The sequence below is a fragment of the Phodopus roborovskii genome, unplaced genomic scaffold (assembly GCF_943737965.1).
Source record: "Phodopus roborovskii unplaced genomic scaffold, PHOROB, whole genome shotgun sequence".
In the NCBI taxonomy this organism is placed as follows: domain Eukaryota; kingdom Metazoa; phylum Chordata; class Mammalia; order Rodentia; family Cricetidae; genus Phodopus; species Phodopus roborovskii.
The window spans coordinates 12451317-12474298 of record NW_026125281.1 but is presented as its reverse complement, the minus strand read 5'-3'; the positions used below and the strand labels follow the sequence as shown (position 1 = coordinate 12474298).

General features: G+C 41.3%; 1 protein-coding gene across 1 annotated transcript in view; it reads left to right on the top strand.

Moving 5' to 3' along the window:
* The window catches only part of Clvs1 (clavesin 1), a 176785-nt gene that overhangs the window by 66737 nt on the left and 87066 nt on the right, over nucleotides 1-22982 (top strand). Inside the window, exon 3 of the mRNA XM_051197367.1 lies at nucleotides 13884-14058. Within this exon, the coding sequence (XP_051053324.1) occupies nucleotides 13884-14058 (175 nt within the window). The remainder of the gene's footprint in view (nucleotides 1-13883; nucleotides 14059-22982) is intronic.

Below are 22982 nucleotides of genomic sequence, written 5' to 3'. Positions count from 1 at the left end.
TATTATCACAAATTTTCAAGTGCCTCCTTGTATTTTAATTGCAAGTCTGCTCTGTAAGAACCAGTCTTAGTCATGATCCTTTGTACTTCACCTGAGATTTCCATGGTCAGCAGTTATTTACAATATTTATGTGCTGTCTCACAGTACAGAGAATCCTACAGGGGTGAGTGCAGTCAATGACTCCTGAATGCAGAAGAGGACACAGAAAGGCCTAGTGTTCTCTCCTGGGAATGTGCAGTCTGATCAGAATTAGGAAACTCACTCCTGGGGTTTGATTAACAGAAATTAAGCAGGCAAAGACTCATCAATTTTAGCATTCAAGGATTAAAACAGGAAAGAAAATTTGAAATCAAATTTTCCAGAGGAAAGCATCAACAAGTTTCCTCCTTGGACACTAAACTACTGATTTTCTAAAGTATGTCCTATATTTTTAGTGTTTTCTAGTTATCACTCTATGGCAAAATTCTAAGTAGAAAGATGTACTTTCTCTTTTTGTGAGAATTTAAGATGTATATGTATTTATATGAATACACAAATTTCCAAAATTCTATTCTGCTATTCAGAGTGGGGAATATTTGGGACCTATTTTGAAGATGAATAAGGTAAATGTTGCCAATGCTTTGCAATGTCTCCTGAGGAATAATGACAGCAATAAATAATAACTGCTGGCTCTAATTTATTAGAGAATTGCCAAGTGATAACCTGTGGTGTAATTAAATGAAAGAAACCAACGTTGTCTTTAACCATGCCTATAAAATAATTCCCTGAGATGCATCAAAGCTCCCATGGGAAAATTACCTGGTGGGACAAAATAAACCAATCCCACACATTAAATAAAAATTACCTAATTCTTCTTTATTTTTCTTGTTTGTTTTCTGTTGTTGATGAGTTGTGTTTCCCTATGTTCATTATTTTATGTTAGAATTTTGATATAAAACTATCAAACTCTCTCTGTCTCTGTTTCTCTCTGTCTCTCTGTTTCTCTCTCTCTCTCTCTCTCTCTCTCACACACACACACTTCCACAGTTAGGTAAAATATAATGGTGAGACTGTGGTCTGACTGAGGGACAGAAAGTAGGGTCACAAGAACTCCCAACTCACTGGCTTATGAGACAGTGCAGAGAACCAATGTGATAGAAGGATGAGTAGAAAAAGAAACCTGAGTCCTTCAAGATGTCTACTGATTTCCACATAGGCAGCCCTCTCACACACAGTAAAATAGACTGATAAACAAGTATGAGTTTTAAAAATTAAATTGCCATTCTTATTCTTCATAATCTGTTTGGCTCAGCTGGGTATAGTGGGTACCTACAGACTGTTTTATGATAAAACTAAGATTTCCACATCTCTACCTTAACATAAGCAGACAGATCATTTATGTTCATGTCCAGGAGATGTTTTCCCTCTGGCCTATGAAGGCACATGCACTCTGTTTTCAGGGGATGAGCAAGCCATTATCAGTTATCATTGTTATTTGTGAAACATTAAGCATTAGAAATGATCTAGACCTAGAACTCTTCCCACCAGACTTGCCTCCTGATCCCTAACCCTGAAACCATGCACTCAGAGACCAGCATCTCTCTGAGTGTAAGAGCTGTAAAGGTCACACCATGCTTGAAGCCTTCAAGTTTTAATATCCAATTGAGGGGCCTTGAAGAAGATGCAGTCAGTCATTGTAGAGTGACAGCAGGTAGGAAACAGCAACTTACAAACACATTGCATTCCTATAAATGAAGATTAGGAAGCTAGCCTCATGTCCCAGTCCCAGCAATGCACTGTGGCTTCTTTCTCTTTGATGTCTCTCATGAATATTGATTGAGTATGGCTGATTCCATGGCTTGTCCTTAAAAAGACCAGATTATTTATTTATGTATTTGTTTGTATATGAATGTATATAGGTGTGTATGCATGTATTTAGTTATTTTGGTTTATTTGAGACAGGGTTTCTTTGTGTATTCCTGGCTGTTCTTGAACTTGCTCTGTAGACCAGGCTGGCTTCAAACTCAGAGATCCATCTGCCTCTGTCTCCTGCATGCTGTGATTAAAGGAGTGTGCTGCCAACACCCATAGTAAAATACATTTCATTTATGTGTTTGTGTGTGCACCACCTGTGTGCAAGTGCCCACAGAGGCCAACCAGAGGTTTTGGGTCCATCAGAACTGGAGTAACGAGAAGTTGTGAGCCACCTGCTATGGGTCTGCTGGGAATGGAACCTGGGTCCTCAGGAAGAGGTGTAGGTGCTTCTAACTCCCGAACCCTTTCTTCAGCCCCAAGTTTTTTAAAAGGATGGCAGAGTTTGTAAGTTCAGTCTGTCCTTACTGTGGGAATTACTCACAGTCTGGAGGGTTCAGATTTTCAGTTATAGACAACTAAGTTTAGAACCGAGGTTCCCTTGGTTTTTAGATCTTGTGATTCTTCCAGAATGCATTGATCTGTTTGCTAAACATCAAGTTTTGAAGGTTTTGATGTCAGTGGGCATTTTTCAGAACTAATTAAAATTATGAGGTATGGTATACTTTCATCACGTTACTGGCATGCTTTGCACGGCAGGCTGCACTATAAGTCACTTTGTAATGCACACTATTTTCACAATTGGTTACTTTGAAAAGCTATTTTCTGATTGTGATTGCCGAGTATCACCAAGAGGGAAGAGGTTCAAAGTGTAGCATCATTTAAAGTACCATGGTACCATCAGAGAGATGTTCTCCTCACATGCTTTCTGACATAAAGTTCTAACAGGAAAGTGATTTTATGGTTCTGAATCAGATCAACTCAGGAAAAGAATATTCCATTTCAAGGAGTGACTGATATGTTACCATAAACACAGTACAAGATCTGGAAATGCATACTGAATTCCACCAGTGCCCACATGAAGGGGAGACGGAGATGTTTGTGACCCTGGCCTTGTAGATATGATACTAGCTGTATAGCTAATGCTCAATAAATTTTTCTGGGATATCAGTATATCAGTGTGTACTTATGTCAACCTAGAGGTGGTGTGTGTGTAAAGGGGGGCATGCTCTCCACTGTGAAATTGTACAGGAAGGCTGGGGAACTTGGAAAGTAGCCATGTGCTTTTGGATAATGAATGTAGGAAAGCCTCAGTTTGAGAAACTCTACTTGGAGACAGAGAGGCCAGAACAGAAGAACTAAAAAACAGTGCTTATTTAACTATATCAAGTGTTCATTTGCATTCTTGACATTCTTTCTAAGTCTTACTTTTCTGGTACTCTGCAGCCAAGGGAGTTACCAAAATAGACAGGCATGAAATTAATTTTCCATCCTTCTTCAGTAATGGATAGAATGCTCACTTCCATTGAAGTCTTTTCATTTTTCTTTTTTATCTCCCTGCTCAATAAAGGTTGCCGAGTGAGATTACCCCCGTCTTCAGTTTCATTTCAGGTATCATGAAGGGGTCTTTGTGGATTAGTTTTTTCTCGTCAAATGAAATGCTGTGTCATACCAGCCTTCCTGTCTGTCCATGTATACCAAGCATTCATTATTAACTGTTCCGCAGTATCGTCTCCTCACTGACTTCATTCACTCACACACAAGCCACGTGCCAGTGCAAGTACGGCCTTTAATTAAATCAAAATCAAATCTGAGCCAAGTGTGGTGGCACATGCTTGTAGTATTGGCTACTGAAGAGACCAGAAGAGAGGGCCAAGTAACCACAACAGCAAAACAGTAACAACTACAAAAACAAAACCTCATAAAAAGGAAAACAGAGAGAGAGAGGGGCCATAAAAGAGGGAGCCATTATAGGTTTGAAGGGAAAACTGACTCTAGAGAAATGTCCAGAGACCTACAAGTGTGACCCCAACTAACAATCTGAGCAACAGTGGAAAAGCTACCTTAAATGTCCTTCCCTGATAATGAGATTGATGACTGACTTATCCATCTAGTAGCTGATGGAAACAGAAGCTAAATAAATACTGAGCCAAACTGGAATCCAGATTCAGAGAGAGATGACAAGACCAGGCTATAGAAACCCACAGAGACAGTTGACCTGAACAAGGAGGAGCTAATGGGTCCCCAAGACTGCTAGCTGGGAAACCAGCATTGAACCGACTCAGACCCCATAAACATGGGTCTCAGTTGGAAAGCCTGGGCAGTCTAAGGGACCTCTGACAGTGGAACCAGGATGTATCCCTGGTGCACAAAAGGACTTTGGGATTACATTCCCCATGGAGGGAGACTCCCTTAACCTAGAGGCAGGAGGGAGGGTCTAGTTCCTACTTGACAGATTTTGATGATCCCTCCTGGAAGGCATCACCCTCCCTGTGGAGCTGAGGGGGGGATGGGAGGCTGGTCAGGGGGCATGGCATGGAGGAAGAGAGGGGAGGAGAGAGGCAGAGAGGGAGGGAAAGAGGGAGGGAGAGAGAGAGGGAAGAAGAGAGGGAGGGAAAGAGGGATGGAGGGAGAACTGGGATCGATATGTAAAATAAGAAAAAAATAAGTTAAAATTTAATGAAAAGGAAAACAGCGAGTGCAAAGCTAGAAGGTCTCATTTCTTTCTTCTGCTTGCATCCATGGTGCTCAGTCACACATAGCTCTCCATTAATCTGACCCAGGGCAGGGAAGGCAGTAGAAGGCACACATCCGGCATCAGTAAAAGCATGGACAGTGTTGAACTGTGAGAATGCGCCCGCCAGTGGGTACAGAGTTAGCTTGTTCTGTAGTCATTGTCTGGAAATATGTGGGTGCGTTGCCTGACTTGCCTTCCCTCCTTCCGTCATCACTAGCAATTATTAATTGAGCTTCTGCTATGAGAGAAAGAGGATGGCTGCATGGGATTAAGAGAGAAATACACAAGGTTCCCAACTCTGCTAGAGCTCATAGAGTAGCCCAGAGAGGCAGGTAGGACCATAATAGTCTCCACTGAAGACATGTTGCCAGGTTATAGCAGCTTCCATCTCATGTGACAGGAATGCCTCAGTGTGGGCCATGTTAACACTAACAGTGACACAGTGTGCGGTAGCCATTCTGACTAATTTCCTACGTCCTGGAGCTCAGCCATGCTTCCCTCTGCACAGGGAGTCCTGGAGACTGTCCCACGCGTGAAGGAGCATTTTCTTCACAAATTTTAGGTAGCAGCATCTTAGATATTCAGTTATACAAGAGGCAGAAACAATGTTTTTTTTTAATCCTGATATTTCTTAGTATCCCTTTGTGTTTGTTCTTTTTCATGTAAAACTTTAAAAATTAAAGTTCCTATGGTTCTGAGAATTTCATACACGAGAACCGTGTTCATGTAAGTTCCATCCTCCCTCTGACTCTTCCTCATTCCTTTCCCTCTCTTTGACATTTACAGCCTTTCCTATAACTGTTTTGTTATGCCTCCATGTTCCCTTAAAAAAACTGAGTTTAATTAACGTTGTTCTTATGTACACATGTGTAGAGATGACTGCCTTGAACTGGGAAGCCCATCATGGGGTTTGTGTCTGGGGAAGACTGAGTCTCCTCTCAATAGTCATCCATTGATTGTAGCTCTTCTTTTAAGGTGTGGCCATGGGAAAGCTTCCCACCTACACTGGGACACTCACTGGTATTATTATTCCAGTCTTCTTTGGGCAACGACATTGTTGAGCTTTTGTGGATACAGCAATCCTGTCATAGCTAGAAAACCTTATCTAGACACAGGCAGTCTGGCCCTCTGGGTCTTGCAATCTTTCTGCCTTCCTATAACATTCTCTTGTTTTAGGTGTAGATGCTCTCATTGAAGGTGGCATGCCCGTGGTCACTTATTCTCTGCATTGACATATGTTTTTTACTACTTTTGGAAGTTTGTGCACACTGTATATATTCATTCTCAGAGCCTCCCTCTAGCTCCTCCCAGACACACCATCACCCCTCCCCCTTCCAACTTCATATCTTTTATAAATTCAATGAGCTATCAACTCCAGTTAGTGTTGTTTATATTCTTCTGCGTGTGGGGCAAGACACCCTTCAAGAAAACTGACTCCGCCCAGAAACCATCAAATATCCATAGCTCCTTGGAGCTGGGAGTTCATGAACCCTTCCTTCTTCCCATTCTAACCTAGAATGCACGCCAGTTTGCTTGCGTGTGGGTTTTGTACAGGCAACCACGGGTATTGTGAGCAGTAGAGTGAAGTGGTCCTGTCAAATCCAGAAGAGACTCTTTCCCTCTGGCTCTCCATGACCTGTGGTTTTTGTAATCTTTCCACCTCCCTGAGCCTCCTGAGGGGAGTGATATAGATGCTCCATTTCTGACTAAATGTAAATGTTACATTTCTTACAGTTACCTGCTCCTTGCCCTTTGACCAGTTATGAGTTTCTGTATTAACCTCCATCCACTGAACAAAGAAACTTCCCTGCTGAGATCTGAGAGCTGCACTAATCCTGACTTAGGACAGGTCCACCCTTCAGTTCACAGCAACCCTCATTATCTGCATTTCTCCAGTCATGGCTCTCCACAGTAGCCTGTGCCTGCCACAAAAGCTTCTTTAATGAGGGGTGAGAGCTAAAGGATCACTGCATCCACAAACTCACAGCAGCTGCAAAAGACCCACCCAAGCTCAGGCCAGCCAGCATTTTTTAATATAGTGGGATGGGTTACATCTCTGAGTATAAGGACAAGTGTTTAGAATACATGTAAAATAAAAATGTTATTGGTGTAGGTTCTCCTCTATATTCCCTCCAGCCATAAGTAGTTGTCTAGGTTTACAGCACCTGCAATAATTCTCTCACATCTAATGGGCCTTAAGTCCAATAGACATCTGTTGGCATCCCTAAGGATAATGGTACTTCTACTGTATGATTAGGAATATCTTGCCAAGCTTGTCATTGTTGTAGCTCACAGGCTTTACAGATGGGTAGGATTATCAATTGTTCTCCCCTCTTGGCAGCTTGCACAGAACACTCTAATACCATAGGAGCTAGTCGTCATGGGGGATGCTAGATAAATTGCAGTTTGAGTCCTCCAAGTTCTATGTCCAGAGTATGCAATATCAGCAACATAGCCTCACCTACAACCCCTGGGAGGCAATAGCCTATATGTTGTTGTGGGAGTCTCTTGAACACCTTCTCCAACATTGACCAACAATTCAAAAAGAGGTTTCCCCATGTCTGGTGCTAGGGGTTTTGTTATATATGTATTTTTACATAAGCTTATAAAGTGTTTCCCTAAGGACTTTTCAAATATCCCCAATGTTATTTACACACTTTCCTCTCCTCTGGACTACACCCTTTCCTCCCCAATAAGAGCCTGCCTCCCATTCTCCTTTCCATCTTCCTAATGCCTGTATTGCCTCTTCTGTCTGCACTATTTCAAAACCAGGGCCATTATCAGAGCAGACTGTGTTCTGTGTTCAGAAAACAGTGGTTGGGTTGTGGCGAAGGATTGTTGCCATGCTTTATACAGACTACTTTAGCACTGAGTCTAGGTACTTTTCTAAACCACACACCATGCCAAGTCAGACTTTGTGATTAGAACTGAACCCACTATTTAAAAAGTGCTAAAACACTAACCTGCCTCTTCGCTACAACTCCACATTCTGGAACTTGACTCTTGTGTTCTATAAGATATTACATAGTATTCTGAGACTGTGGCTCTGAAGGCGGTTTTTCATACTGTAATTACTCATATCAATAAGCAATTAAATATTCTGGTATTACAAGGAAATTTATGCTCACGGTAACAGAAATTCAAGAGTGTTCTATATTTACCAAAATAGTATCAAACTAAAACAAGTGAATTTTTTGTAAAGTTCTCTTTATTTCCTTGGCATGCCCCTCCTCACCTCCTCCTTCCCTTCCTTTATCCTTTTGAGGAGATTATCCTAGCATATTGTGGGGCAGAATCTAGGATTCTACCTTCCGTTCTCTTGTTTAGGGAAGTTGGAGTTTCTAACTAAAATTTAGGAGAGTAAATTTAAGTTTCAACTTCTGTTCATATTAACCCTGCTATAGAGAAACCAAATTGTTTGGTTAGCAACCTTCTCAACCCTAATGTTTTTAGACAAACATTTTTACTTTCTATTATCACATGGAAGAGTAGGGATTAATAGCCCTAGGAAGACAATAACACATAGAACAATGACATTGTCAAATCACATAGGAATTGTTAGAATTTTAAGAGAATGTGTCACTTGAATTCCAGACCATTTTCCAAAGGCCCATGAGCCAAAAAGAGGAAGAAACAGGTTCACTTGAACTCAATAAACTTGAGTTTTGCATACTTCCCATTGTTCTGCCACCACTGAAGCATGGTGACCAGGAAGGGTATCCCACATCTCATGCCGTACAAACGCTTGCCCATTCAAAAATGTCCACCTCACATTTCTCCTTGCAAAATGCTTTTGCAAAAAGCAGCTTCCGTGTGGAGAAGCAAGAAGCTGCCTCTTGCTGAATTTCATTCTCTGTGGGTGTTTTCATGTATGGGAAGTGATAGGGACACCTCCCAAAAGTACAGGCTAGTTTGCCATCATGCCTAATAGGGCTCTTGTTTGCCTGGAGGCCACTCCAGAGGAGCTCCACTTGTGGATGTCTTCTCCTTATTGTCTGAGGCATCACTATCAGTTAGGACGGCGGTTAATTTGAAGGGAGTCTTAAATGGAGATAAAATATAGAAGAACGCATAGGTAAATGTTTCTGTAACTGTGACTAAGACACAGTACCTGCATAAGGCCATGTTTGGCATTACTCAGTGGTTTATTGTGACCTTTAAAATTCTCAAGAAAAACATTCATAGAGACATTCAGTCACATTGTTTGGTAAATATTAACATTTACATGAGATCTTAATTGCAAATATTAATTACTACTTTCTACAATAGAAAAATTACTGCAAGAATATGCACTGTGTATGGAAATTGCTGAGAAGTTCTCTCCCATTCTTCCCGAGAACAAGGATTATTTACAATCCCGTCACACCCCTACATGGTTATCTGCTCATATATGACAGCTTTTTCTTCTATGTGTCAAGCCTTGGGATTGAAGTCTCAGAATATCTCCCACAAAGTCAAGAAATGAGTCAATTCTTGAAAGCTAAACATTTTCTAATTGGTAGCAGCTACTTTACACTATTTTGTTTCTCACGTGTAGTGGATTTTAAAGCCTTAAATGGCGATGTTAAGCAATGATAAAACTGTAAACACAGCAAGAGAACCTTAAAATGAGCTATATTCATAGTCTCTAGGTGGTCTCTGTACGATGATGAAGTACTTTTAAAACCCCCTGCTACGTCCTAGTTAATCAAAATCCTTATGGGGATATTTCAAAGTATCCCTTTTTTGGATAATTCCTTACATTTCATTGGCAATTTACAGTCCACATAGTGTTTTCATAGGAGGTTAAAAACTGCACACTAAACTCTGACAATACAAAAGCTATGCAAATTATGGAAAGCATGGATGAAATGCAAATATCAATTTTCAACTGTTCTTTCATTTTGAAATACATGCTAAAATATTCAAATCTAATTGTGATTGCAGGCAAAAATTAATCTTTTTCCTCCAGGTTATTAGAGTTAAATAGTCCACATTAGTCCATCTGGTGAAAACACTCTGAAAATGGCTGTTGTTCTTATGACCACAATTTGCCTTAAGTTGAATTAACAGCCATTTTGGTTTGGCTAGAAACCTTATTAGAGCTCAAAGACTCATGGTAACAGGCCATAAGCTCCAGAGGCCTGTTGTATTAAAAAACAACTGTTTTTGTAACAATTTTAGACTTACAAATTATGGTGAGTAACCACCAAGAGTTACTCATTGTCCTGTGTGCAACTGGTTTGTCTGGATTAATGTCTTAGTCTGCAGTATTTGTCACAACTAAGGAACCACATTAAGCTATTCCTATTCACTATGTTCCACACATTCAGATCACCTCAGTTTTTACCAATGTCTCTTCTGTCTCAGGGACTCCACTCAAGAGACCATGCTATATTAGTTGTCATGTCTCCTTGGAGTCATTTCAACTGTGACAATCACTCAGCATTTCCTTGTGTTTTGACACACTTCACAATTGTGAGAAATCCTGGTCATCTCTTTCATGGAATGTCCTACAAGTGAAATTTATTTAGTGTTTTCCTCGTCATTGGTCTGGCAGCATGATGTGGAGAAATAAAGTACCATTTTTGACATCATTGCAAGAAAAAATGCGATGCAATGTCTCTTTAGTGATACCATCCTTGGTCCCCTGGCTCATGCTGAGTCCCCAGGTTTCCCCATTATGTAGTGTCTCCTCTCCTTACTCTACTCTCCAGAAAGGAAGAGCATGTGGCCAGTGTTTATGGAGTGGGCAGTTATGCTCCAACTCCTCCAGAGTGGATTATCTACATAAATTATTTAGTTTGGTGTCGACTTTAAATTCCAAATAGCTAGGAGTATTACACAAGTGAAGCATACTACAAAATAGAAAGAGGAACAGGAAATTTATATGAGAAGCCAGGAATTCAGGGAATGGAGGGTATATTTCCAGCTAAGGTGAGGGTATATTTCCAGCAAGGCTCCCAGTACCTGGCCTGTCTGCCATTACCTTGCCCGCCTATAAAAGTGAAATGTGTCAATGTCTGGAAGGGAAACTGAGTCCACAATCTTTTTAGTTTACCCCTGGAATCACCTCATGTATGGAACATCGTTCTTCTTGCTGATGCCTGCTCTGAATTCTGGTCTTCTTTTAGAAGTGGACATGAGTGAATATGCTCTGGGTGAAGATACATCTCTTTCTTAAGAAGTAGAATAAAGTAGAAAATTGTTAATTTACTAAATATCTTCATAATTACCAATTCCCAACTTCAACCATCAACTAAAGTGCTCTCTCTCCCTCAAAACTCCCTCAGGGTGTGCTCTGTGGCTGGAAATGGTGGTTTGCACCTATATTCCCAGCTCTTGGAAGACAGAGATAGTGGGATTGGGAATTTGAAGCCATTCTGGGATTCCATTCTGGGAAGCCATTTCTGGGACCTAGTCTCAGAAAATCAATCAGACAAACAACTAAACAATAACAAGATCTCCTTGTGAACATGTTGGTCATTTCTCCTTCTACATTCTCCTCAACCTTGCAGTCGCCATAGTTTTTAAACCTATTCTCTTGTCTTGGACAATTATTGACACACAACAAACCATACCAACATACTTAACAGTTTAAAAAGCAATTGTTTATTCCTGCTTTTCTATCCAGGCAAGGTTGTGACAAGACTTTCTGCTTCCCAAGAGAGACCTGACAGCCAGCTGGGTCTCACTGTCCTGTGTCTGTCTCATTCTCAGTCTATCATTCTAGCTGTGTATGGCTTGACCAGGACATTAGTCAAAGGGGAACAGGATGACAAGACAGGTCCTTGAAGAACAAGGCTAAAAACTGACAGCATTTTTTTTTTTTTTTTGGGTCTGTCTACATGCCATAAATCAAGGCAAATCACACAGATAAGAGTTATGTCCTTAATGAGCAGGCAGGACATGAAAACCTGGAGTAGGTGATGTAGAAATAGTTCTTCATGCACAAGAACATTAGCTTCTTTTTATTTAATCATTCTGTCTTGATCCTTTCACCTTCATTATTTTTCTAATTCTTCCTTCGCCTTCACCATTGTCTATAGGGTTTATGGAAGACTTGGATTCTCAGCCCTGTTTGTATTTTATTTATTTATTTATTTAAATTTGAAACACCCTTGTTTTACATAACAATCCCAGTTCCTACACCCTCCCACCCTCCCCTGTTCCCCTCACCAACCCCCATCCCATCCCCTTTTTGCTCCCCAGGGAGGGTGAGGCCTTCCATGGGGGATCTTCAAAGTCTGTCATACCATTTGGAGCAGGGCCCAGGCCCTCCCCCATGTGGCCAGGCTAAGGGATGTGGAATGGGCTCCCAAAGTCCATTCGTATACTAGGGATACATACTGATCCACTACCAAAGGCCCCATACACTGCCCAGTCCTCCCAACTAACACCAAATTCAGGGAATATGGGTCGGGCCTACACTGGATCCCAGCTATCAGTCTGGGATCTATGAGCTCCCCCTTGTTCAGGTCAGCAGTTTCTATGGGTTTCTCCAGCCTGGTCTTGACCCCTTTGCTCATCACTCCTCCCTGTTTGCAACCATAGCTGCATTTCTAGCTTTGCTTATCCAAACTCCGAGTCCCTAGTTCCCAAATGGTCATTTCCAGCTGGCCACTGGGTATTTTTATATCACCATTTGACATTGCCTGAATACATAGTTCTGGTACCATGTTCTGCTTAAGCCAATATTTCTTCATAAGACAAAGGTGTACTACTCACTTAGTAAGTTGTCTGGTGACTGTTTAAACTGAAATCCAAGCTGCAAGCAAAACCAACTCTCTTAAAACGTACCCTAAGTTTCTAAGACCACAGTATCTCTAAAATAGGCTGTGTTTTTAAAAGAAAGAAAACAATAATTATAAGAAGAGCACCAAGAGCTACCATTTTCATCTAGTGCTCACACAGGTCCATAAGCATCATATTGCACAGTTGAAAATGTATGGTGTGTGTAACTCTGAGTGCTTATCCAGACCCACATTCCAGATCTGATCTAAGTGGGTGTGTTGAGGGAAGGGACATGTTATCTGGGTATCAGAGAAAAAGAACTTTTATGAAGACCAGAAACAGAGTGGGTTGTTTATTTTTATTTGTATTTAGGTCTCTCTTCAGTAGTGAAATACCTCATTCTTCATTATCTGAATTATCTACCCCAATCCTATTCATTTCAGGTAAAACCCAAGCCATCATCTCTTCACAGATGAACAAGTGGTATCAATCCCTCTCAACTCATGTAGCTCATTTCCGATTCCCTCCAACTATTATCTTTGAAAGTAGAGACAGGGAATACTAACACAATTACAAGTGTGAAACAGAACTCTGAGATTATAATAGGGATGGAATAAATCTCTGGCCTTCTGTTCAATCGTAGATACTCAAACTCTGCTCTGCAGGTGTTATGGTTAGAGTTCAAAACCACATTTCTATCTTAGCAATCCAATCTTTTGATAGTGACCCCACGACCCAGCTTCTGGATTTAATGAAAGCCTGAAGGAAGTCATAAGATGAATTTATAGAGACTTGACATTCAGGCTTTATCTTCTAGCTCATCAAAGACATTGACTTTAAAATCTTGTAACATTAGATTTTCAGTCCACCTCATTTGCAAATGTTTGTGTCATCATTTCATCATGTCTGAAAACTGTTTAAATGAAAGCTAGCAGTGATTTGGACTGTGATGTGAAGGCTTATATACAGCCCTGGAGAACTACCACTCTAGTTTGTATTCATCTGCCTGTTGTCATAGTTACTGATGTACTCAGAATGATTTCCCTTCTGAATCACAACCTGAAACCTTAAATGAAAATAAGCTGTTCTTCCTGCTTTTTTTTTTTTTTTTTTTTTTTTTTGCTATCCATGAATCAAAACTAAAAATACAACACCAGCAGCATGGGCGTTTTTATACTCTCTACAAGGTTCTAGCATAGGAAAGAAATAAAAGGTATTTAATCCAAATAAGCAGCCGTAAATTTGCTCATCAATGATTCATCGAGTGTCTAAGTACTGACGATACTGCCAGGTTTGTAGCCCAGCCCCTGCCCTGCGGGTATCAGAGCATGGGGCATGAAGTACAGGGATGTTTCTGCAGGGTGTGAGCAATGAATGCAGAGAGCCATGGGATGCAAAAGAAAGACACGCCCGTTAAGTCTACAGTGCTATTGTGACTAAATCAAAGGGAAGTACCCATCCTGGCCACCCTGAAGCATTGGTTCTGGATGTTCAGCAAATTATTTTCATTCATTCTGCATATAGATGTGACTTGGCATGCAAGATCCATGGGGCAGTGGGGTAAGGGCAGCAGAGTTACCACACACAGTGCACCATCTATCAACTCGCTAGACTCACACTCTCTTTTCTGTTCTGGCCACAGGAACTCCTTCACAGACATCCTTCGTGCCATTCTGCTGTCCTTGGAAGTTCTCATTGAAGATCCTGAGCTTCAGATAAATGGTTTCATTTTAATTATAGACTGGAGCAATTTTTCCTTCAAACAAGCCTCCAAATTGACACCTTCAATCCTTAAGCTGGCCATTGAAGGGTTGCAGGTACGTTCAACAAGATGCGATGCTAGATGTGATTTGATGATACTTTTGGTTGATTACTGCAACCAAAGTCTTATCTGCCCTTGTGAGTGGACAAAGGAAACTGGAATAAAATTCATCCATGAGTTCTTCCTATTTTCACCTTAGCCTGAGCTTAGAAGTTTGTTGTTTTCTTCCTAATTAGCTTTCATTTTCATTAGTAACATTAAATTGCTGATACTCCAGGCACAAATTACCTGCCAGAACAGTAATGACTAGAACCTGGAAATGTTTAGCTAAATCCATGGAGTTCACAAAATGACAACTAAGAAGACTCTGCTTTGCAAGAATATTTCCTACAGATGTGATGAGGAGACCTCCCAGGGTCTCCAGAAGCATTTTTGAGCCACAGAGATGCACCCTGTGGATCTTCACTTCCCAGAGTGCTCTGTGCTGGAGTATGGGTATCAAAGTGAACAAAGAAGCCCAGCAGCCAGTTCATATGACCTGTTGTCAGATGTCCTTTGAGGAGATTTTTGTGTTTAGGACAATTTTCGGGGACCTTATGCAGTCCCTTCTTCTCCCAGAGCAGTGATCTTTCTAAGTAGTTCTCTGAAACGCAGTTAACTCAGAAGCACGGCTTAGCATCCTTAGGTGACACATGATCATATAGAGAATTAAAGGCATAATTTCGAGGCTTTCAAAAGTCAGCATAGTAAAACATGCCTTCTTCATTTAATAGAAAGATTTACTCAAATGAGTGACTAAGTCCTCAATATGTATGTGGCTGCATAGCAAAATAGGGACCATGGAAACTTTCAGGTCAATTGCTCATGCTCCTCAGAACTCAAGAGTTCACTGCCCATGAGCAACTGAAGGTCTCATCTCTTCAGCTGTGACTTGTCCTTATTTGGCCTCCAGCAAATATAGCCCTCACGGGGTCTCCAAGGAACATAGGCCTATTGAACAGATTGTATGCCATTAAAATGGTTTCCTATTTCCCGGAGGAGTAGAGCTGATATTTCAGAAGAGGAACAGGCAGTACACATGGTCCCAAGAAAGCTAAACTGTCCTTGGGCATTGCGGGCACAGCTTGGTTACCTTTGCATGTACGGCGGCATGCGGGTAGTTTCCCTCGTCGGCTTAAAGAACTAGGCCTCGTGTTGTTGACCGTCACTGCCTCTCATGTCACAGTCCCCTGATCCCTCTTCTCAGACCCTGGATAGAGCTTCTTTCTCTAACCTTTTGTTAAATGAGATTGTAAGGACCAAGATGCACCTCATGCTCATAATTAGGCTGCCCATTATTTCTAGAAATTCCCGCACGTGCTTCTATCTTTTCTTTGAAAATGATGGTTGTAAATATGTGAATTGCTGTGATTTAACGTATATTACTTTATATGATTTTTTTTCCCTGGGGGGGGGAGCAAAATGCCATAGTCAGCCCCACATTCCAATTTTTCTACCTGAAAAATGTGTGAATTGCACAGCAGGCCCCTTGTTAACCTTACTAGGCTGGCACAGGTCTTCCTGAATCAAAACTATATATGTGTGAGTGAAACTATACATAAAGCTGAGCTATTGTCCCAGGAAATGTCTGGTGAACCTTGGTAGCTCAGGATGGATCCCATTGGGACCTTCAGTTTTCATGTGTCAGGGTCCATGATAAATGGCATGGTGTCCCGCAGGCTAAAGGGTAGCCTTTCCTAGGATGAGGAGAGATTTGCGATTGGGGTCAGAGGGGACAAGGCATGTGCTCACCTCATCTCCAGGGTACTGGGCTTCCTTTTACAGGCAAGAAACACCACTTGGACTATGAGAAGGCATCAGACAATTCTGAGTTCAAACTGTCTAAAGTGGGATACATCTCTGTCTACTCGGGCCTTGGGATCCTGAGGAAGCTATAGACCGTGTGTGGGGCAGGGAAAGTATGGTCCCAAGGATGCTAGGTTAAGGTATAGCTCCTCCATCTAGGATAATGGCTCTCAACCTTCCTGATGTTGTGACCCGTTAATACAGTTCCTTATGTTGTGGTGACCCCAACTATAAAGTTATTTTTGTTGCCACTTCATAGCTGTAACTTTGCTACTGCTATGAATCATAATGTAAATGTGTGTTTTCTGATGGTCTTAGGTGGCCTCTGTGAAAGGGTCATTTGACCCTCCAAAGGGGTTGTTACACACAGTTTGAGATCTACTGATCTAGGATATGGATGGTTCAATACTATGCTTTTAATAAGCATGTTATCTTGGACATGAAGGAGTTACTGAGTTGACCCCAGGTAATTCTGCTTTTGCCTTATGGTAGGTAGTCATGCTATGTAGGAACTCCTCACTTTTCACACCAGAATACCCTCTCTCTGACTTTGGGATCATTTAGAGACTGCTGTTGTTTTGCTATAATTATTGCCTATGAAACACAAACATGAGACTCAGCACCCACGTGGAGTTTCTTGATAGAGGGGAGAGAAGGGGGGTAGCTGGTGGCCAACCGAAAGCAGGGGAGAGAGAAGAAAGAGAGAAGGGGTAAAGAAAGCAATGGAGAGAGAGAGAGAGAGAAGCAAGAGCAAGAGAGAGAGAGAGCAAGAGAGAGAGGCATGTTTGGTGTGCTTGCTTTAAAAGGGAAACTTGTGCATGTGTAACTGAGTTCCCTGGCAGCCAGGTAAAGCTTGAGCAGCCAGGTAAGTCATGACATAGAGAAGACATGGCCATGAGCATCCCACCCATCATCAGGGGGTGGGGCCAGCAGACTGCTGGTTCCCTACAGAGACTGCTACCACTATCTCTCTTAGGGACCTTTCTTTCTCATTGGGGTTATTCTCATCTAGAGCTGGACATGGGCCTTTCTGATGTATCAAAAAGGCTACAACTAGGAACAAACAATATACTCATTTTTGGTCAACGTAACTACACAGCAACAGTTCTACAAGGCTCTCTGTATTTGTTACCTATAATGGCTCAAGAGAAATCACCCAATAGTACTAGCTGACTATAGTGGAGACAAAGGCATCATCAGCAACAGAAGAGAAGCCACGTCCTGTCTTCTTCCCATGCAGCTTGACAGAGATTTGAAGATGCCCAGGTACCGGCCAGACTCTCAGGAGCTTGCAGGGGAAAGACAGCCTGTGTTCACCCTACGAAACTTACACTGTCTGCTCTCTTGCCTAGGGTCCCGTTGGGAAATGGTCTTCTCGTGAGAACAGTCAGAAAAACTGCGGTATTTTACCACCTGGTTTTGGTTTCAGCTGTTTATAGGAAAAAAATCTAAGATTTGCTGCTGCTTAGCCCCTAAAGAATTTAGGGCCATGGGGTGTGATGCCACTCCTGCATATGTAGGTAATGAAGGAAGTCATTCCAATAGGAAGAAAAAAGTGGGCTTGTTCAGACAGTTCACTCTTAAGGCAGTAAAATCTTAAGGTTTTTGTCAATCCTGAATCTTGTGTTCCAGTCCGGTTCAAGAGGCCTGAGTTTCTGATCAGTTGAATTTCCAACAAGAAGTCATTTAAAAAGATTGCCTATCATTCCAGGTTTGGCTCTGCTGGGATGAAGGGCTATGAAAGGGGGTTATCATGAAGGGAACTTGGGAGACAATATTAATATTTTCATGGCAGCACATAAAAAGGAAGCAGCTGTCTGTCTTGCAGAAGGATTCAGTTATTCCATTGTAGGTCTCAGGGGTTCTGAACCTGGGTGACCCCTCAGTGTCATCCCCAATGTCAAGGATATGGGAATTAATATTCCTGCATTGTTGCCTCATTGTGTGCTGGCCACCCTAGAAAGGGCTGGGAACCTGGTATCTCCATTCTGAGGTCAAGAGGCAGCTGCCATCTGAAGCCATTCTCCAGGTATCCCTTGAAGTGTCTGGACATCCTTCAGATGCTCTGCACATGCCCAGACGCTTCGAGGGAACACCAAGAACCTTTGCTTATCCTGGATTTTTTCTTGGTTACCTCAAATGTTAATTAACTCAAAGTGGAGGGGTGGTACTCCACAGTTTTGACGTAATGGAGATGAGATAGCAACTTGATGCCAGTCTTTGGGAGGGGTCGGTCTTTTAGTTGTATTTCTATTTTTCAGAAGGTAATTTTGTCTCTGAATATAATCCAAAATACTGCATGTGTGAAAGACTTTTGTCATGATATTATAGGTAAATGAATTATGCTAATCATATAGAATATTACAGTTTAAATCTTCTCATCACTTATTTATTTATTTACCTGTATGATTGATGCATTTGCCAAAATAAGAGAACAAATTGTGGGAATTGTGTCCCATCTGCTGTGTAGGTCCTGGGACTCAAACCCAGGTCAGCAGGCTTGGAAGCAAACATTTTACCCCTGAGACATGTTGACATCCCTAAAGATTATTTAAAGGGTCATCATATTCTCCCATCTGAAATTACCCTGCATCATCTAGTCACAGGATACTAGTAAAACTCTATAGCAAACTCTTCTTTTCAGAGAAACCTTTGAGAAAGCATGCTGTCAAGACTACCAACTTGTTCCAGTTTACTTAAGTATCTTATGACTGTTTCTCCAAGAATTTTAGTTAAAATACAATTTTTGAAACCTCATTTCTTCTTTCTCTGATTTTTTTTACTGAAAAAAAATTTATATATTTTTTATCACACTTTCTCTTCCCTCAAATCCTCCCAGATCCTATCCATCCCAACAACCCAACTCCATGTCCTCTCTTTCTCTGACCTGATTTTGAAATGTGGGCAATATTATCTAAGACTCTAAAACAATCATTGTATCTGTTCATTAAAAACTCCTTACATTTTAATCAAATTCGAAGCAATTTGCACATGACCATTTTCACACAGCACACCATGACTCTTAGTGACCTTAGGAATTCTGGCAGAAGGAGCCAGCCACACATCAATGTCCTATTCCTGGGCTTTGTAGCATTTTCAAAATTAAGTTTGGAATTCATGGCAGTATGAGTCTTACAGTCTGTACCTGGGATTTCTCAATGTACAGCCACTGAGTTTCACTGATGGAGAGCAATAGCCTCTTGTCATGGGAGAGTATTTACAAAATGTCTTCTCTTGGATCCAAATATTTGTGTGGCTTAGAGCATCCTGTTCTTCACTCAGTTGAGGAAACCAAAGAAACGTTAGGGTTTTTGTTTTTCGCTCTGTTCTGGTTTTTCTTTTACTTGTTTGTTTGTTTTATTTTTCTCTCATTTTCATGTTCATATCATTATTTCCTGACAAGCTAGACACTTTTTATCAAGTCATTAACTCTTTGTTCAAAATGTGTCAGATGACTCATTTATTTTTTAATTAAAGGTGTTTTCATAGCGTTCAGCCAACTTTGAATCAACCTCTTTCAGACAGGTTTGAGCTAGATTAATGGAAAAGATGATCATCTACAGTTGTTTCCCCTTTAACAGTGTGTGTGTGTGTGTGTGTGTGTGTATGTGTGTGTGTGTGTGCGTGTGCGTGTACGTGTGCGTGTGTAGGTTAGAGGACACTTCATGTATTGTTGCTGATGATAGCCATCTTTTCTTTGAGACATGGTCTCATGGTCTTATGGGCCTAGAACCCACTCATCTAGAACTCCTTGGCTAGTCAACCTGAGGAATCTTCCTGCCTCTGACTATCCAATGATGGGGTTTTAAGTGGGCACCAACATGTTTGCCTACTTTATACCTGGATTCTAGGAACTGAACTCAGATACTTGTACTTGATGGCAATTACTTTATCAAAATAAGTTATTGTCACAGCTCTTTCCATTTCATCTTAATGACAGCTTTTCAAGTCTTAACCCAGATTTTGGGTTAATGCTCAGAACCTTGGCCAACTCAAATCATCCATCTCCGTATAGCCCATTTTTGTTATAGCCATTCAATCCTGCCCCATTCTCTATGGACCTCTTTCTATTTTCCATCCCCTTTTCCAGAACATATGTGTTTGCTTGCTCTGAGAAATCTAAAGTGCCATATTGAATTGAAAGAGTAAATTCCTTGAAAACCCATCACATTATGGGCACGCATGACAGTTCCTGAGTATAAATGAATAGACCATGCTTGCTTGGGAATTTGGAAAGGCATTCTGTACATTACAATGAGCAGGCTATCACCAGTTTGTGGTTCATATCCTGGGTATGCAGACCTTCTGACTCATGTATCCTTCAAACATGGGTCACATACTCTAATAATGGGATTTCCAGGAGATGATGAAGCTAACCTGGCTTCAGGGAACATTGTTTCTAGGGCCTTGCTTTTCAAGGGTCTACTTCTCATGCAGATGCATGGCCCCTACTCTCATTCTTCTGAGCTAGCAGCTACATGTCAACAGTCCTCATTGTGGTTTGTAAGACACCCAGTCTTGAGAATTGCTCCCTAACATGTGGTACTGTACACAGCACTGTACCCTCTACCAGAGTTTCTCATTTCTTAGTTCTTGGAACACAGACTGAAAGTTGACCCTTCATAAACATTTCTAGGTGCTGATGTTGCAGGTATGACCACACTTAGGTGTGTGTAAGAGCATATCTGGGCTTTGATCTTGTTTCTGCACTTGACCTCAGACAAGTCCTTCTCTCTCTAAGTTCCAGTTATCCATCTCCACAATGTAGTATCGTAACAATATCTACCTCAGGAGTGTATAGCAGAAATTAAATGAAAAGTATACGTATCTAGTCAGTGCATCATGGATTCCCAAGTGATACTAAAATAATGAAGAGACCAGCTGTTGTTTGTGGATTCATGGACCTTAATACATTTGTGTAAATGAAACCTGCATTGCCTCGCTTATCCATAAACCTGGATTTCTGAGCACTGGACCCAGACAACCTCAGCATTACTCCTAAACAAGGAAGTTTCTTATCTACCAGTGCTGTCACAACTCAGGCCCAGATGGTGTCACCTGCCTGCTCACAGGTGCCTTTGTTTCTATTACTATAGTGTGATCTTTTCCATTATCACCTAGTAGTGGAAGAGTGAGTCCTGCCACAATGCCTTGGCCTTAGGTTATGGATGGAGCTGAAATCCATCCCTGTAAGACTCGTGCAGCATCAGTGTCTGCAACATCTTTCACTGTGTGTACTAAATCAGATTGAAAACAAACTGAAGGAGGAAATACTTGCGTGTGGAACAAAGAAGCTTATGAACTTGTGTCTTCTAAGGTTCCCATGTGTGCTCAAAGAACAAATTTACCCTGAGCAAATAGTGTTTTACCTTCTCACACCACAAACCCATAATTCTGAATTTGTAGTAGTGCAATCTACTATTACGGAAATACTAGAGGACTGAAGCATCTCTTCAAAAGCTCTATCTTGTTAAGTGTCAATTAAGCCCAGGAAGGTAATCAGAGCTTATGACACCCTGGTGATCCTGATGCAGATAGTGTGGCCCATTTAAAATGGTCCCAGTTAAATTGGTCTATCTCTGGCATGCTTTTGATAAATGGTCTTTCAGACTCTTGTGTCTTATAAACCCAGCCAGTCTTCCAAGTCAGTTCAGTTCATGGACAAACAATCCCTCAACTTTATTTCTGGTTAGTCACAAAGGTTAAGTAACACAGCCTCTAATGTCAGGGAGGCTGTGCTACAAAGCAAAGGCAGACCTATAAACAAATATTAAAAAAAACAACATTTGGAAAGGAAGAAAAATCACTGAGCTACTAGACCCAGATGAAAATAAAACAACCCCTAGGAGTCAGGAATTGTTTCCTGGGCAACGCCATCATTTCAGCTCATTCTTAGCACATGAGTGTGGAATAGGGGAGTAAAGACAGAAGGGAAGAATTTTAGGCAATGGAAAAGACTATCGTCAAAGACACAGAGACCAGGTGTTGCTCAGTAGAAGAGAAAATTAGAATTCATTTCAAACCCTGCAGCTCACAAACACCAGAAAGGACTTCAGTGTATTCATTCCTGGTAATCTACAAGACCCCATGACCTGGAAATTTGTTAGTGTAGCAAGGTAGCAGATTTATATTTCCCATAGTGATAATTTGAAGCTTGTGTGTGAGGATGGTGTTTTAATTACCTTCTTCATTGGTATGATCAAATTATCTGACGGAAGCAAATGAAAGGCAGAAAGGTTTATGTCAACCCATTGTTTCCAAATGAACCCTCCATAGTGGAAGGGGCAGTGTGGCCAGCCCATTGTTTCCAAATGAGCTATTCATTGTGGCAGGGATTGCATGGCTAGAGAATAGTTCCATCTGTAGATCTGGAAGTAGACAATGGCTGCTGATATCATTTTGGCAGATCAGAAAGCATAGGGTGTGAGTGGAAGCTGTTCTACCTTGAGCTGTAATCTTCAAAGGCCCATACCAAGAAGTGTGTGTTTTCTAGACTGACCCCATGTTCCAAAGGTCTAACAACCTCCCAAAACACTGACAGCGACTGGGTACCAAGTACTCATGAACAGAATTGGGGATGGCATGTGTTCATTTTACGTTAAAACAATAGAAGTTACAATACAGAATTAAAAGTCGAGTTCAATAATAACAAAATAAGGAAGAATAGTACTCTAAACTAGGAGAAATGGAAGTGGTTTGGTAACCAAATAAGAAGCAAGATAAGGTAATTCGATTCATGGACGTATGGAAGGACACGGTGAAGGGTGAAGCCACCTAATGAGACGATGCTGAGGGAAGTGGGCAGGTGTGGAAATGAAAGTGACGCAGAGTGTTATATTAGTTACGTGCTTCAAGGACAGGTAGATTGTATTCTCCAAAGGGTCATGTGTCAAAAGTTTGGTCCTGTGTGTTGAGATGTAAAAGTAGATGTACAGTATATCCTTGAAGAAGCAGACCCCAAAGGGATTAAGTAGGTCCTTGGGATGCTGTCCTTGGGTGGCTCCTGTGAGACCTCACTGGGTTATCACAGAGGGCCTTGTTATAAAGACATAAGATTAACATAGCTTAACCCTCTGAATTTCTATCTTACTATAGAATAACATTCTTGCCCCCAACTCTGCCATGATACTTTTG